The 12,610-nt window shown below is 39.5% G+C and overlaps 1 protein-coding gene across 1 annotated transcript; it reads left to right on the forward strand.

Moving 5' to 3' along the window:
- The first annotated feature begins 3,626 nt into the window (after positions 1 to 3,626).
- On the forward strand, positions 3,627 to 11,601 carry LOC111973751 (neuropeptide Y receptor type 1). Its single transcript, XM_024001137.2, has 2 exons — positions 3,627 to 4,363; positions 7,038 to 11,601. Exon 2 carries the CDS (start codon positions 7,220 to 7,222, stop codon positions 8,330 to 8,332), a length of 1,113 nt encoding a protein of 370 aa, XP_023856905.1. The 5' UTR covers positions 3,627 to 4,363; positions 7,038 to 7,219; the 3' UTR covers positions 8,333 to 11,601.
- The last annotated feature ends 1,009 nt before the right edge of the window (positions 11,602 to 12,610 follow it).

The following is a 12,610-nucleotide window of genomic DNA, read 5'->3' on the forward strand; positions in this document are numbered from 1 at the left end:
TCTGGTTCATTCTTGGGAGCAATTTCCAAACGCCTGAAGGTACCACGTTCATCTGTACTAACAATAGTACGCCAGTATAAACACCATGGGACCACGCAGCCGTCATACCGCTCAGGAAGGAGACGCGTTCTGTTTCGTAGAGATGAACGTACTTTGGTGCGAAAAGTGCAAATCAATCCCAGAACAAAAGCAAAGGACCTTGTGAAGATGCTGGAGGAAACGGATACAAAAGTATCTATATCCACAGTAAAACAAGTCCTATATCGATATAACCTGAAAGTCCGCTCAGCAAGGAAGAAGCCACTGCTCCAAAACCGCCATAAAAAAGCCAGACTACAGTTTGCAACTGCACATGGGGACAAAGATCATACATTTTGGAGAAATGTCCTCTGGTCTGATGAAACAAAAATAGAACTGTGTGGCCATAATGACCATCYTTATGTTTGGAGGAAAAAAGGAGGAGGCTTGCAAGGGGTGGCAGCATCATGCTGTGGGGGTGCTTTGCTGCAGGAGGGACTGGTGCACTTCACAATATAGATGGCATCATGAAGAGGAAAAATTATGGGGATATATTGAAGCAACATCTTCCTGACATCAGTCAGGAAGTTAAAGCTTGGTTGCAAATGGGTCTTCCAAATGGACAATGACCCCAAGCAGACTTCCAAAGTTGTGGCAAAATGGCTTAAGGACAACAAAGTCAAGGTATTGGAGTGGCCATCACAAAGCCCTGACCTCAATCCTATAGAACATTTGTGGGCAGAACTGAAAAAGCGTGTGTGAGCAAGGAGGCCTACAAACCTGACTCAGTTACACCAGCTTTGTCAGTAGGAATGGGCCAAAATTCACCCAACTTATTGTGGGAAGCTTGTGGATGGCTACCCGAAACGTTTGACTCAAGTTAAACAATTTAAAGACAATGCTACCAAATACTAATTGAGTGTATGTAAACTTCTGACCCACTGGGAATGTGATGAAAGAAATAAAAGCTGAAATAAATCGTTCTCTCTACTATTATTCTGACATTTCACATTCTTAAAATTAAGTGGTGATCCTAACTGACCTAAAGGGAACTTTTACTTGGATTAAATGTCAGGAATTGTGAAAAACTGAGTTTAAATGTATTTGGCTAAGGTGTATGTAAACTTCCGACTTCAACTGTAGTCACTATTTCAGACTATGACCTTCACCCAGAAAAATATACACTACCGTTCAAAGGTTTGGGGTCACTTAGAAATGTCTTTGTTTTTTAAAGAACACCAGTCTCAACGTCAACAGTGAAGAGGCGACTCCGGGATGCTGGCCTTCTGGTTTGGCCACTATAAAATGTTGGTATCTCGTTCCGAATTTCTTGTACACTAAATATTTAAAATATTGTGCAGATTTTTTACTTTGTACCTGTGAAAACAGCAGTTCTAAAACAGGAACCTAAATGTGAGGGATGTGTGTATTACCTAATTGTTCAGGAAGATCAAACCTGCGTCCACGCTCCATACGAACACCATGCTGTGTGTTAATGTTAGATGTTCTGTCTGTCTGGTTTTCAAGCACAGTCAGTCGCAATCTGACTCATTCAGGTCTTCCTTCTCTTCACATCCCTCTCTAGAGGAAGTGCGTGGAGAAAAGTAAGAACCTGTCATCTTCTGGCTCACCAAGTGCAAAATTTCAATTAAATAGTTTTCTTTGTGAAAGCCTGTAGGATCTGTCATCATGTCTTGGGATGCTGTTTCAATTAGGAAGGATGTGAGACACACAGTTTGACACCGGTGTGCATGGTAGCTGTGATTCTCAAATTCTCACCTAGCCTCCTACAATTTTTTGCATTTAGGAGGAATGCCAATCTGTAATATTTTCTTACCAGCTTAATTGACCTTTGGAAAAACACAGGGAAACTGGTCGATTTGGGGGGATGGCAATAGTAAGCTATGCTATGGGAACAGAGAGGTCAGAATTCCTGCCTGCATGGGATGTGACTACTTTCACCAGTTGAGTGTGATGGCCTACATTTTTTCCCCCAGCCTTTAACTTATTCACCATATTTCCATGCTGTTGCTTAGCTTTGAATGAGAAGAGGAGACCAAAATGTTCATATGACACATCGCTACCCATCCATATTGATTGACATCAGGCAAATTACATGTTTTAAAAAATATATATATATATTTCACCTTTATTTAACCAGGTAGGCTAGTTGAGAGCAAGTTGTCATTTGCAACTGCAACCTGGCCAAGATAAAGCAAAGCAGTTTGACACATACAACAACACAGAGTTACACATGGAATAAACAAACATACAATCAATAATACAATAGAAAAAAGTATATATACAGCATGTGCAAATGAGGTAGGATAAGAGAGGTAAGGCAATAAATAGGCCGTGGTGGCGAAGTTATTACAATATAGCAATTAAACACTGGAATGGTAGAATGTGCAGAAGATGAAAGTGCAAGTAGAGATACTGGGGTGCAAAGGAGCAAGAAAAATACATAAATACAGTATGGGGATGAGGTAGATTGGATGGGCTATTTACAGATGAGCTATGTACAGGTGCAGTGATCTGTGAGCTGCTCTGACAGKTGGTGCTTAAAGCTAGTGAGGGAGGTAAGAGTCTCCAGCTTTAGTGATTTTTGCAGTTCGTTCCAGTCATTGGCAGCAGAGAACTGGAAGGAGAGGCGGCCAAAGGAAGAATTGGCTTTGGGGGTGACTAGTGAGATAAACCTGCTGGAGCGTGTGCTACAGGTGGGTGCTGCTAGATGCTTTCATTTTGTTGTGTATATACTGTATACTAGCCTCCTGAAAAAACAGCTACAGACCATATATTTTCAGTTTCTAATCCCAAAATATTTTTGTTTTTATTTTCATTGTTTTTATTTGTTTTTTATGTGAAGCACATTGTGTCTGAAATGTGCTGTATAAATAAAGCTTGATTTTATTTTGATTTTATTATGGTGTCTCAAGATAGACAAACTATTGCCACTTTTTCTCGTTTTTCAAGCGAAGGTCTTTTAAAGGAGTAGGCTTTACGGTCTCGTTCGGTTCTCCTTGCAGAGATCAGCTAGGCGCCAGCCGAACCAAACCTTTTGGAAGGCTTATGTGCACAATTTTACATCTAGCTAACTGGTGCAGTATTTCTCAAGTGAAAGAATGTGCATGAAAACTAGTCATCTATTGTTGAATGACGTCAAACACTTCATTGAAGAATCCAGTCTATATGCCGCGTTCATGTACTAGTCGGAACTAGGAAACTCAGAAATTCCCAACTTGCTAATTGGTTAGGCTCCCGAGTGGCCCAGCGGTCTATGGCACTGTATCACAACCGGCAGTGATTGGGAGTCAACGATTACTGTAGTGCGGCGCACAATTGGCCCAGCGTCGTCCGGTTTAGGATTTGGCCAGGTAGGCCGTCATTGTAAATACGAATTTGTTCTTAACTGGTATCCCTATTCAATAAAAACACGGCAGGTGTATAAATACAACCAATTAGCAAATCGTACATTTCCGAGTTTCCTAGTTCTGACTAGCACATGAAACTAGCAATAGTTTCACTTTTACTAGGAGAAGTACMGTTGAGCAATCATCGACCAAGTGGCATATGCCGAGTTCACTTGCTAGTCGAAACTAGGAAACGGGGACATTTTCGATTGTAGTTAATCAGCTGCCTCATTCAACGATTTAGCAAATCAAAAAAGTCTGAGTTTTCTAGTTCCGACTACCATTTGAACGCAGAAATAGACTTCGGCTGCGGAACTTTGACTGGCTTCACGAAGTTAACGAACAAAAACGTCACAAAATGTTGTTATATGCGCAAACTGTTTCGAGAGTGAAGCATGCTACAGGGTTTATGCCAGATGCCGACAAGCCACCTCCTACCTTCCTGTTATAGCCTATATGATGTTGAAGCCCTTTGTTGCATTTAATTGGTTGCTGAATTAGGCAATAGCCAAAAATGTTTTTCCCCTATTCAGATTCCACTTGAATTGGTATGATGATTTATTATACTGTCACACTGTTTGTGGCTTCAATGTTCAAAACGGGAACTTGTTGATCTCAATAAGTTGTGGCTTAATAATTAATTTCATGTCCGGAGTAGGCTACTAGAGAGGAAACGTTGTTTTAGCCTCCTTACTCATGTGGTTGTTCGCTTGAACGGAAGACCTGTATGAGCGCCGGATAGGCTATAGCCTATTAGACCACCGTGGCTCGATCTACCGGTGGGAGTCGCTCATCGTTTCAGGCGGGGGAAGAGCGTTCCTCGTGCGTCTGCATCATTTGGAACCTTAGATCTCGAATAGTCAATGGAATAGTCAATGATCTCGAATAGTCAAGGAAAAACTCATTGAAATGTAGAAAAACGTTGAGCGAAGCGGGTAAGAATCCGTCTTTTCTTTTATTCTCACATTCGGTCTAATTATTAGGTATAATAAAAAACCATATGCTAAGGCTATACAGACAGGATTTTAATAATTGTTTTGCCATAATGCCATTTAGAATATAGCCTATTATATTTGTTGGGCTATATTACATTAGGAAACATTGTGACAAAGATCATTAATTTCTGAACTGCTTTTTAACTAATGCTTCAAAAACAATATTCACTATTGCATACCTGTTAAGATAAACTTAATTTGTATCATGACACCCCTCATTACCCCTTGTCTATATTTGCTTTAGTTCAATGAGATCTCTTTAGGTACCTATAGCCAGGATATAATAACATAGAGTTGAGATAATGCCAATTTCAAGCTTAAACACACATTTAAGGGACTGTATGTATGGCTTCATGTGGTGGCAAATTCAATACATTGTTGCTGGAAGTGTCTCAATATGTCCATATAATACATTTTATAGTCTCATAACTGTCATGAATATTGCCAATTGCTTAACGTTTTGGAAGCCTTGTGTTTCACATACTAAAGAGGACTAAGTAGGCTAATAAGTAGTTAATGATGTAGATAAACATGTGTGAAACAGTTACGTTGTTTTGTACAGTATAGGCCTAATGGGTTTAAATCTGATTCGGGGGTATTAACAGCATGTTATGTAATAGTCTAGCACAGCATTGAAATGATTCCAGTCATATTGATTCTTGTAGCACATTTTGTGACCAGATGTACTGTATGCCTAACTTTTATTAGCCCATTCAATTGCATTGTTTGTTTAATTGTTTATTTGATAAACTGTTCCCTCTAGATCACAAGCTCTACATTAGATCATCTGCACCATTGATGTAATGAGCCTTGGGGTTTTGTACATAAAGTTCAGACACATAAATAATCCTACATGAACCACCATCCATTTGGTAATTATGTTTTGGTTAGGGCTATTTCATCACAGAATCTGCAGTGTGACTGTCAACATAACCATTAGAAACAACCCTGGTTAAGCCCCAGGCAGAAGTGGTTTATTCAAGTTTGATTAGACAGAGACCTGTCTCTATCTAGCTTATAATCACATAGGGCCTTGAACTAAGTGATAATAATCATCCTAAGAACCTGGAGGCTACTTCATTTAGAAGAAAATATCACTTCATTACTCACTGAATATAAATCTGTTGTGGTCCATCAAAGGTAGATGCAAAAACATGAGAAATATTTAATTTATCATCTCAAAGGTGCATTTATGCGCAATGGGTGAATGGGAAATTACACCCTGTAACAATAGTGTCAATGATGATGGGGATAATAATAATGACCATTTGTTATTTCATCTCAACTCAAGAGTTTGCTTTGCTTTGACTGTGAAATTGATATTGTTGCAGTTAAAGAACATGGGTTGTCTTTGGAATGGAATGCTGATCTTATCCTGAATTGCTAGTTCCCAAGACATGAATTGAATCCTATCCAATTGCTCTCAGGAGCGATGTTGTAGCCTTGGGCCAAACATCCTGGTAATCAGTGCTGCTTCCTTCTCTTGACCTCCGCTCCCCCTTTCCCCCTTCCTATTTCCTGCACCTCAAGTCTTTCTTCATCTTTGGAATTGGAGTCCAGTCGTATTGCACATCACATATTAGTCAGGAGGTGGCAGTGGGTTAAATACATATGTCAATGGATACTGTACCAGTACCTATGCTGTAGGACAGCTGACCCTTTGTGATAGCTTTGAGGAGTCATCTGTCAATCTTTGTGGTACGCTTGAGGTCATAGTCAGACACAGAGTAAAGAAGGGGAGTAATTTTCCGCACAGGAGACATCTAGCTCTTTGATTGCGAGAGAGGAAGAAATATATCCATTGTGTATGCTACCCAGTTGAGGCGGCCCAGCAGGATTCTGTCCTTGACATTAAGTACCTTCTCATGTTTCATTCTGATGGCATGTCATTGACATGGTTATTGTCATGGAAATGTACAGGAACGGGTTGTCTTTGGTATGGGGAGTCGAAATGATATCATGTGGCCTTTTGATGGTAACACATTTCAGCGTTCATCCATGCTGTTTGCTTGATGATATGGTGTTAATACATCGTTAGTTATGAATGCCAGTACTCAAGTAGACAGGCGGATACATTTGCATGTTTTTCAGTCACCGCCTCTTGAAGCTCTCTCATCATTCATTCTCCTCTGGTTTGCAATAGTCTACTCTAATAAATCGAATTTCAGTGCTTACACAAGCGTCTCAAGATCCTAAACAAAGATGAATGAATACTGCAGTGATAGCCAAGGCTAAGTTTTGTTTTGACCAATTTAAAATGTATAGGCATATCTAGTCACTTTCTATCTTATTTTTCAATTTATTTCAGAGTATATTGTGTGTGCACCAAAGTAGAACCCATTGAACCTATGTTATAGAAAGCAAAGATTACATTACATTTCAAGATTGTTTTACATCAAAAAACACATTGGTTGTTTTACTTAAAAAACACACTACCTAAAGTGGATCCTAAAGTAGAGTATTTTCCTGCTTCCAGCTATTTTCAGAGCAGGAGTTAACATGGTTGCAAAGACAAGTCCTTTATTTATCCTGGGTTTATTAAATAACTGCATTCACATTTGGGAAATCAGCTCAGTGAAAGATGTCATCTTATAAGTGTGGTTTTCTCTTTCAGACAGCAAACAAAGACTGCAATCAATGTTCCAGCCATCAATAAGAATACTGGTATGATGAAAACCCCAGCAAACTCAAACATACAATAAAGACACATTAGATAGTATATCATATTGAAGTGGAGGGAAACACCATACTAATACTTCTGGATCCCAGTCTACAAAATAAGTTCTGACTTCTAGCATGGAGGTGTCCCATGTGAACAATAGTAGTCATCACGCCTGGTGGAAAGAGATGTCATGGGGCGACACAGACGAGTGCACCACCTCCATGAGTGGCACAACCTTCCTGATAGTTGCCTACAGCGCACTGATCGGGGTGGGCCTTATCGGTAACATCTGCCTGGTGTTTGTCATCACACGACAGAAGGAGATGAGGAATGTCACCAACATATTCATCGCCAACCTGTCAATTTCTGACATCCTCATGTGCATTGTGTGCCTGCCGGTCACCATCATCTACACCCTAATGGATCGCTGGATCTTGGGGGAGGCACTCTGTAAGGTCACACCCTTTGTCCAGTGCATCTCTGTCACAGTCTCTGTCTTCTCCCTGGTCCTCATAGCCATGGAGCGCCACCAACTCATCATCCACCCCACTGGATGGAAGCCTGTGGTGGGCCACTCCTACCTGGCTGTAGCCATCACCTGGATGGTGGCCTGCTTCATCTCTCTGCCTTTCCTCTCCTTCAACGTTCTCACCAACAGTCCTTTCCAGAACATTAGCCTCCCCTTCAATCCCTTCACTGACCACTTCATCTGTATGGAGCGGTGGCCCTCAGAGCACAAACGACTGGCCTACACCACCTCCCTGCTGCTCTTCCAGTACTGCCTTCCCCTCATCCTCATCCTGGTCTGCTACTTACGCATCTTCCTGCGTCTCCGACTGAGAAAATACATGGTGGAGCGAACCAGGGACAACCGCCAGAAGAAGGCCAAGGGGTCAAAGAGGATCAATGCCACGTTAGCCTCCATCGTGGCAGTGTTTGCCCTCTGCTGGCTCCCGCTCAACATCTTCAACACCGTGTTTGACTGGAATCACCAGGCCATCCCATCCTGCCAGCATGACATCATCTTCTCTGCCTGCCACCTCACAGCCATGGCCTCTACTTGTGTCAACCCCATCATCTATGGCTTTCTCAACAGTAACTTCCAGAAAGAGCTCAAAACTACCCTATACCGCTGCCGCTGCTGGGGGGCACCAGAGAGTTATGAGAGCTTCCCTCTCTCTATTGTCAGCACAGAGGTCACTAAGGGGTCGATCTTGAGCAAAGGATCGATCAGCATGAATGTATAGTCCCGACCCATTCAGATAGGGAGAGAGAAAGTATAGAACTTGTCATTGTCTTGACCATGCATTGAAGGTTGTCTTGCTGAGCTTTATGCTGGAGCAAGGGTTGACAGGGGTTGTTCAAATTATTCACATGTCAATGTTTTGTTTCTTAGCAATCAATGGTTGACCTCTTCAGTGGGAATGGAGAGAAACGTGAAAGTAAGAGAACACTGTGCCCCAAGAGTCATTTTACAGTGTTCTCAATTAGGTATGTGTTTTTACACCTTAGAGGAAGTCGATGATTTTATGACGGTGCAAAGGTCTTCTTCACTGCAAGCACTGTGGAGTAAAAGGTGTGCTTTACACCATCATAATATTTCAATGTATTATTTGGGACTCTACAGAGCAGTAACATTCAAAGTTGGGGTGGGGTCGCGGGATTTAAAAAATAAAAATACAACAAAAATGTAAGATTAATTTATAGGACAAAATGTATGCACGCATGAATGTAAGTCGGTTTGGATAAAAGCGCCTGCTAAATGGAATTTATTATTATTATATTACAATATTTATTTTTTTGAGAAAGAAATTTGAAAAATAATATTGAATTGTGTTAATGTATTTATTGATTCTCTTAATTTTGATAAGAGAGATGGAAATTAATTGAAAGTTATTTGTTTATGTAAAAATWGAAATTTACCGATTTTAAGGCTGTCATTAGATTTGGGGTGTGGGGTCGCTAGAAATTCTGGCCAAAAAAGAGGGTCCCTGCTTGAAAGGTTTGAGTACCACTGCTATAGAGTGTAGCCAAATGTGTTGTCGTGATAGTCAAACTTGCATGGCAGCACAAAAGTCTTTAAAATCGACTATAATTGAAGGACTTTTAAATTGACCTTCGACTCCTCTTGGGTTCCACTCACAAAGTCATGTTTGAATAATGTGAGATTTTCATATTGTCCTTTTCTCACATTTTACTCTTGTTAATCCTGGATCATGGATAGCTACTGCTATAACTAACTGTGTTTTTATAGAATTCGCTATCCTTTCAACCCTCCTTTGTGCTAACCACTTCCAATGGTTCATTCATGATATTGATGTGGGATTAAAGGGATAGTTCTCCAAAAGCATTTGTTAATGATTTCCTTCATAGATAGGACTCGTGTGATCTTTACACCGGCAAATGACTTGGCTAAGATCACACCATGTCAATAAAATCCTCATAACTGGTTTGTTTGTAAACAGACCAATGACAGAATAAAGTTATGGAATTTGTATTGAAACAAAACTTTGACAAGGACTGACATTGAAAACTAGTGATTTAAAGCACAGTACCTGTCATAGACATGTTTTGTACCCACCAATGTTTACTGCCAAATATATTACTGTGCTAGTGGCTGACTTTGATAATAAAATGTGCCATGCAGCAACCATACATCTAGGGCCATATAACAAAAGAAAAGGGGCAGTAAATGAATACACTCTGTACTCTATGACAGCAGCACATGGAATAATATCCTACTGTATATCCTTGCTCTTTCACTGAGGTCTACTGAGTCTTTGTATGTACAGTAATAGATCTGGTGTGTTGTTTAGCTCTGCTTGGTGTGTATGGTACCTGATATGCCTCTTGTATTGCAATGTGGGAAAATTAGTTTATAATATAAATGGGAATAAATAATTCACCATTTCCATCTGTTTACCCTCTAATCTACTCTTGTAAACACATTTCAGTCATTCCATTTGGGCAGTTACAAGAATGATTATCCAATATGACCAAACTGTAACTCATTCATGAATGTGTGCAATATTTCCTTATTAGGGTAAAATAAAGTTCAGTATGCCATATACAGTAAGTATTTGCAAATATCATGCCATGTTTTCTCTAAACATTTGTCAGCTGGCTGCCTTTCTTAAAAATATATAATTCTCAGAACATTTCTAGGACGTTTTAATAATGTGAGGTCATAACTTTGGATAATTCAAATTTTGTCAGATACATATATTTAAATGTATGGCTCTGCTTAATTTTTACCCAATGTCTGAAGAACGTTCTCTGTTTACTGGGTAGTTAGCGATGAGCTTTTATAAGCCAGATAAAGTTTTGTACATTCTATGTTTTCCTTTCTGCAGGGTTAATCTTTATCAACAAAAAAGTTAGAATGCCGAAAGATGTTACAGTAGCTTTACAGAAGATAAATAAAAAAGTTGTATTTTACTGCATTTCATGTTTTTTTTCTTCTTTTCTGTAGGTGCCCTTAGATATATCAAAGCAATGTCTGTCAGCACTTTCTCCTTTTCCCAATCTATTTCATTATGATTTAGAGTGTGAATCTATCACAAAATAATACATTTGATTTGGTGGCGCACTCACATTTTCTACTACCTTAAATTCCATCCCTGGTTTTACAGCAGTCTAGTAAATGCTATCCACACCCCAAAGGGAAAATGTTTATGTTCTTAAACATGAGCAGACAATGTTGAAGTAAGACTGTATGACCCATACCTGTAAACCAATATCACTACCAATGGGAAATGGTTGAGATCTGTATGTGAAAATATTTATATTTAAGGTTGACTCTAATGAAATTGACAGATCCACCCAACCTTATTATTGTTTTCACTTTTTGCAGGGTGCTATAGACAAGTGTCTTCCAAATAGATAAAAAAATAAACATATATAGGGTGTTAATGACCATTTGTAGCCAAGCAGTAAAACTATATACTGTATCCATTTCTATTTTGTTTATCGATTCTTATTCGGTATCTTTTTCTATTCTGTTTCCACTCACTCACTCACTCACTCACTCACTCACCAAACACACAAATACAGTCAAGAATAAAAATGTCAGATTCTCAAGCATTCTATTCCTCCCCCTTACTCTTCTCACTATCAATCCCTCACCTATACAATACTTATGAGACAACATATGCTGTAAAAAAGCTAATTAATAAGTTATTCATTATTCACAGATGAGAAAGTGGTCACATTCTGTGATCTTCAGTGAGATATGATTACAGAGTTGAGTTTGACATTCTTTTTCAAGAGTCACATATTTTCTACCAGAAACAGAAATCTGTATCAATTCATGGGTTTACTTTTCTTATCACTTATCCTGTTGGGGCCAATATAGATACTTCCAAATAAGCCGAATCTGCATTTGCCCTGTAAACAGTTTGCTCAGATGACGATGTTTTCTGTGGACTGTCAAGAATAGTTAAGGCAAGTGTGTGTATGTTAAAATATAGGGTTATGTGGGTATTTTGAAACCAAGTAAAGTGATGATACAAAACCACACTGTTCGTTTTCCTTATTGGAGCAGGTACACAACATATTCGTAAACACATGATGAATGGGATGTAGGAAGTCTGCACTAGTCCACCCATCCTTCAGTCTGAAACAGCAGGGGTCACCCAGTCAAATGCCATTGGTTCAAATGTTAATGAATTCCCACTAATACCTCCTGTGGTCACAGAACAAAGTCACATTGGCCTGTGTGTAACCTCACTTCTGTGGAAGAAAAATAGAGGATTTGAAGTGTATTCTTTTTTGTTCTTGGCAGTTGAATAGGTCATATAAAGCAGCTCTGCCTCTTGAATTCTAACCCTGGTATTAGACATGCAAGAACGTGTGACTGCATTGAAAAAGTCACCTGGGGTCATACTCACATATTGTCTCAGTCCATATTTACCAGTTCCTCCATGTTGCTTTTGAATTGTCCTAATGCCATATATTTTTTATTAGGCATTTCCTGGTGCCCTTATGCCCTGGTTGCTCTGATAGCTTTAGTTGCTTGGGGAAAAGTGTGGCCAATAGATCTGTTATGACTAATGGAACACAAGGACATTTGTAAGATAACCTTTGCCACAGAAATATTTTTCAGAGATCATCACACTCATCTCAAGATTATGCTATAGCAGAACCACTCATCTGTGTCTTTGTAAACACAATATCTTAATAAACCTCATATTTTAGTCAAAATTGTCTTGTCTCTTTGTGCTGTGTATTAGGGGTAATGACAGTTGAAAGCAGCTGCCACTTGATGAGTCTCATTTCCCCACAGGGGTGGCATTTGACTGTGCGGGTCTTGGCCTTTATTTATGTACCTTGTATGGATCCCTACCCTCCTGTAACTGATCAGGATAAAACTAGAACACGAAATTACAGAAATCACAACCTGATTGCCAACCATTGTACCACAGCACCTCGCCACGCTCTGTCTATACAACGCTTCTATTTTCTCATCTTTATTATATTTTCTCAGTTTCCCATGCAGAGTAAACCATGCATGAATTTACAATGTT

This window comes from Salvelinus sp. IW2-2015, linkage group LG15 (genome assembly GCF_002910315.2).
Source record: "Salvelinus sp. IW2-2015 linkage group LG15, ASM291031v2, whole genome shotgun sequence".
Classification (NCBI taxonomy): domain Eukaryota; kingdom Metazoa; phylum Chordata; class Actinopteri; order Salmoniformes; family Salmonidae; genus Salvelinus; species Salvelinus sp. IW2-2015.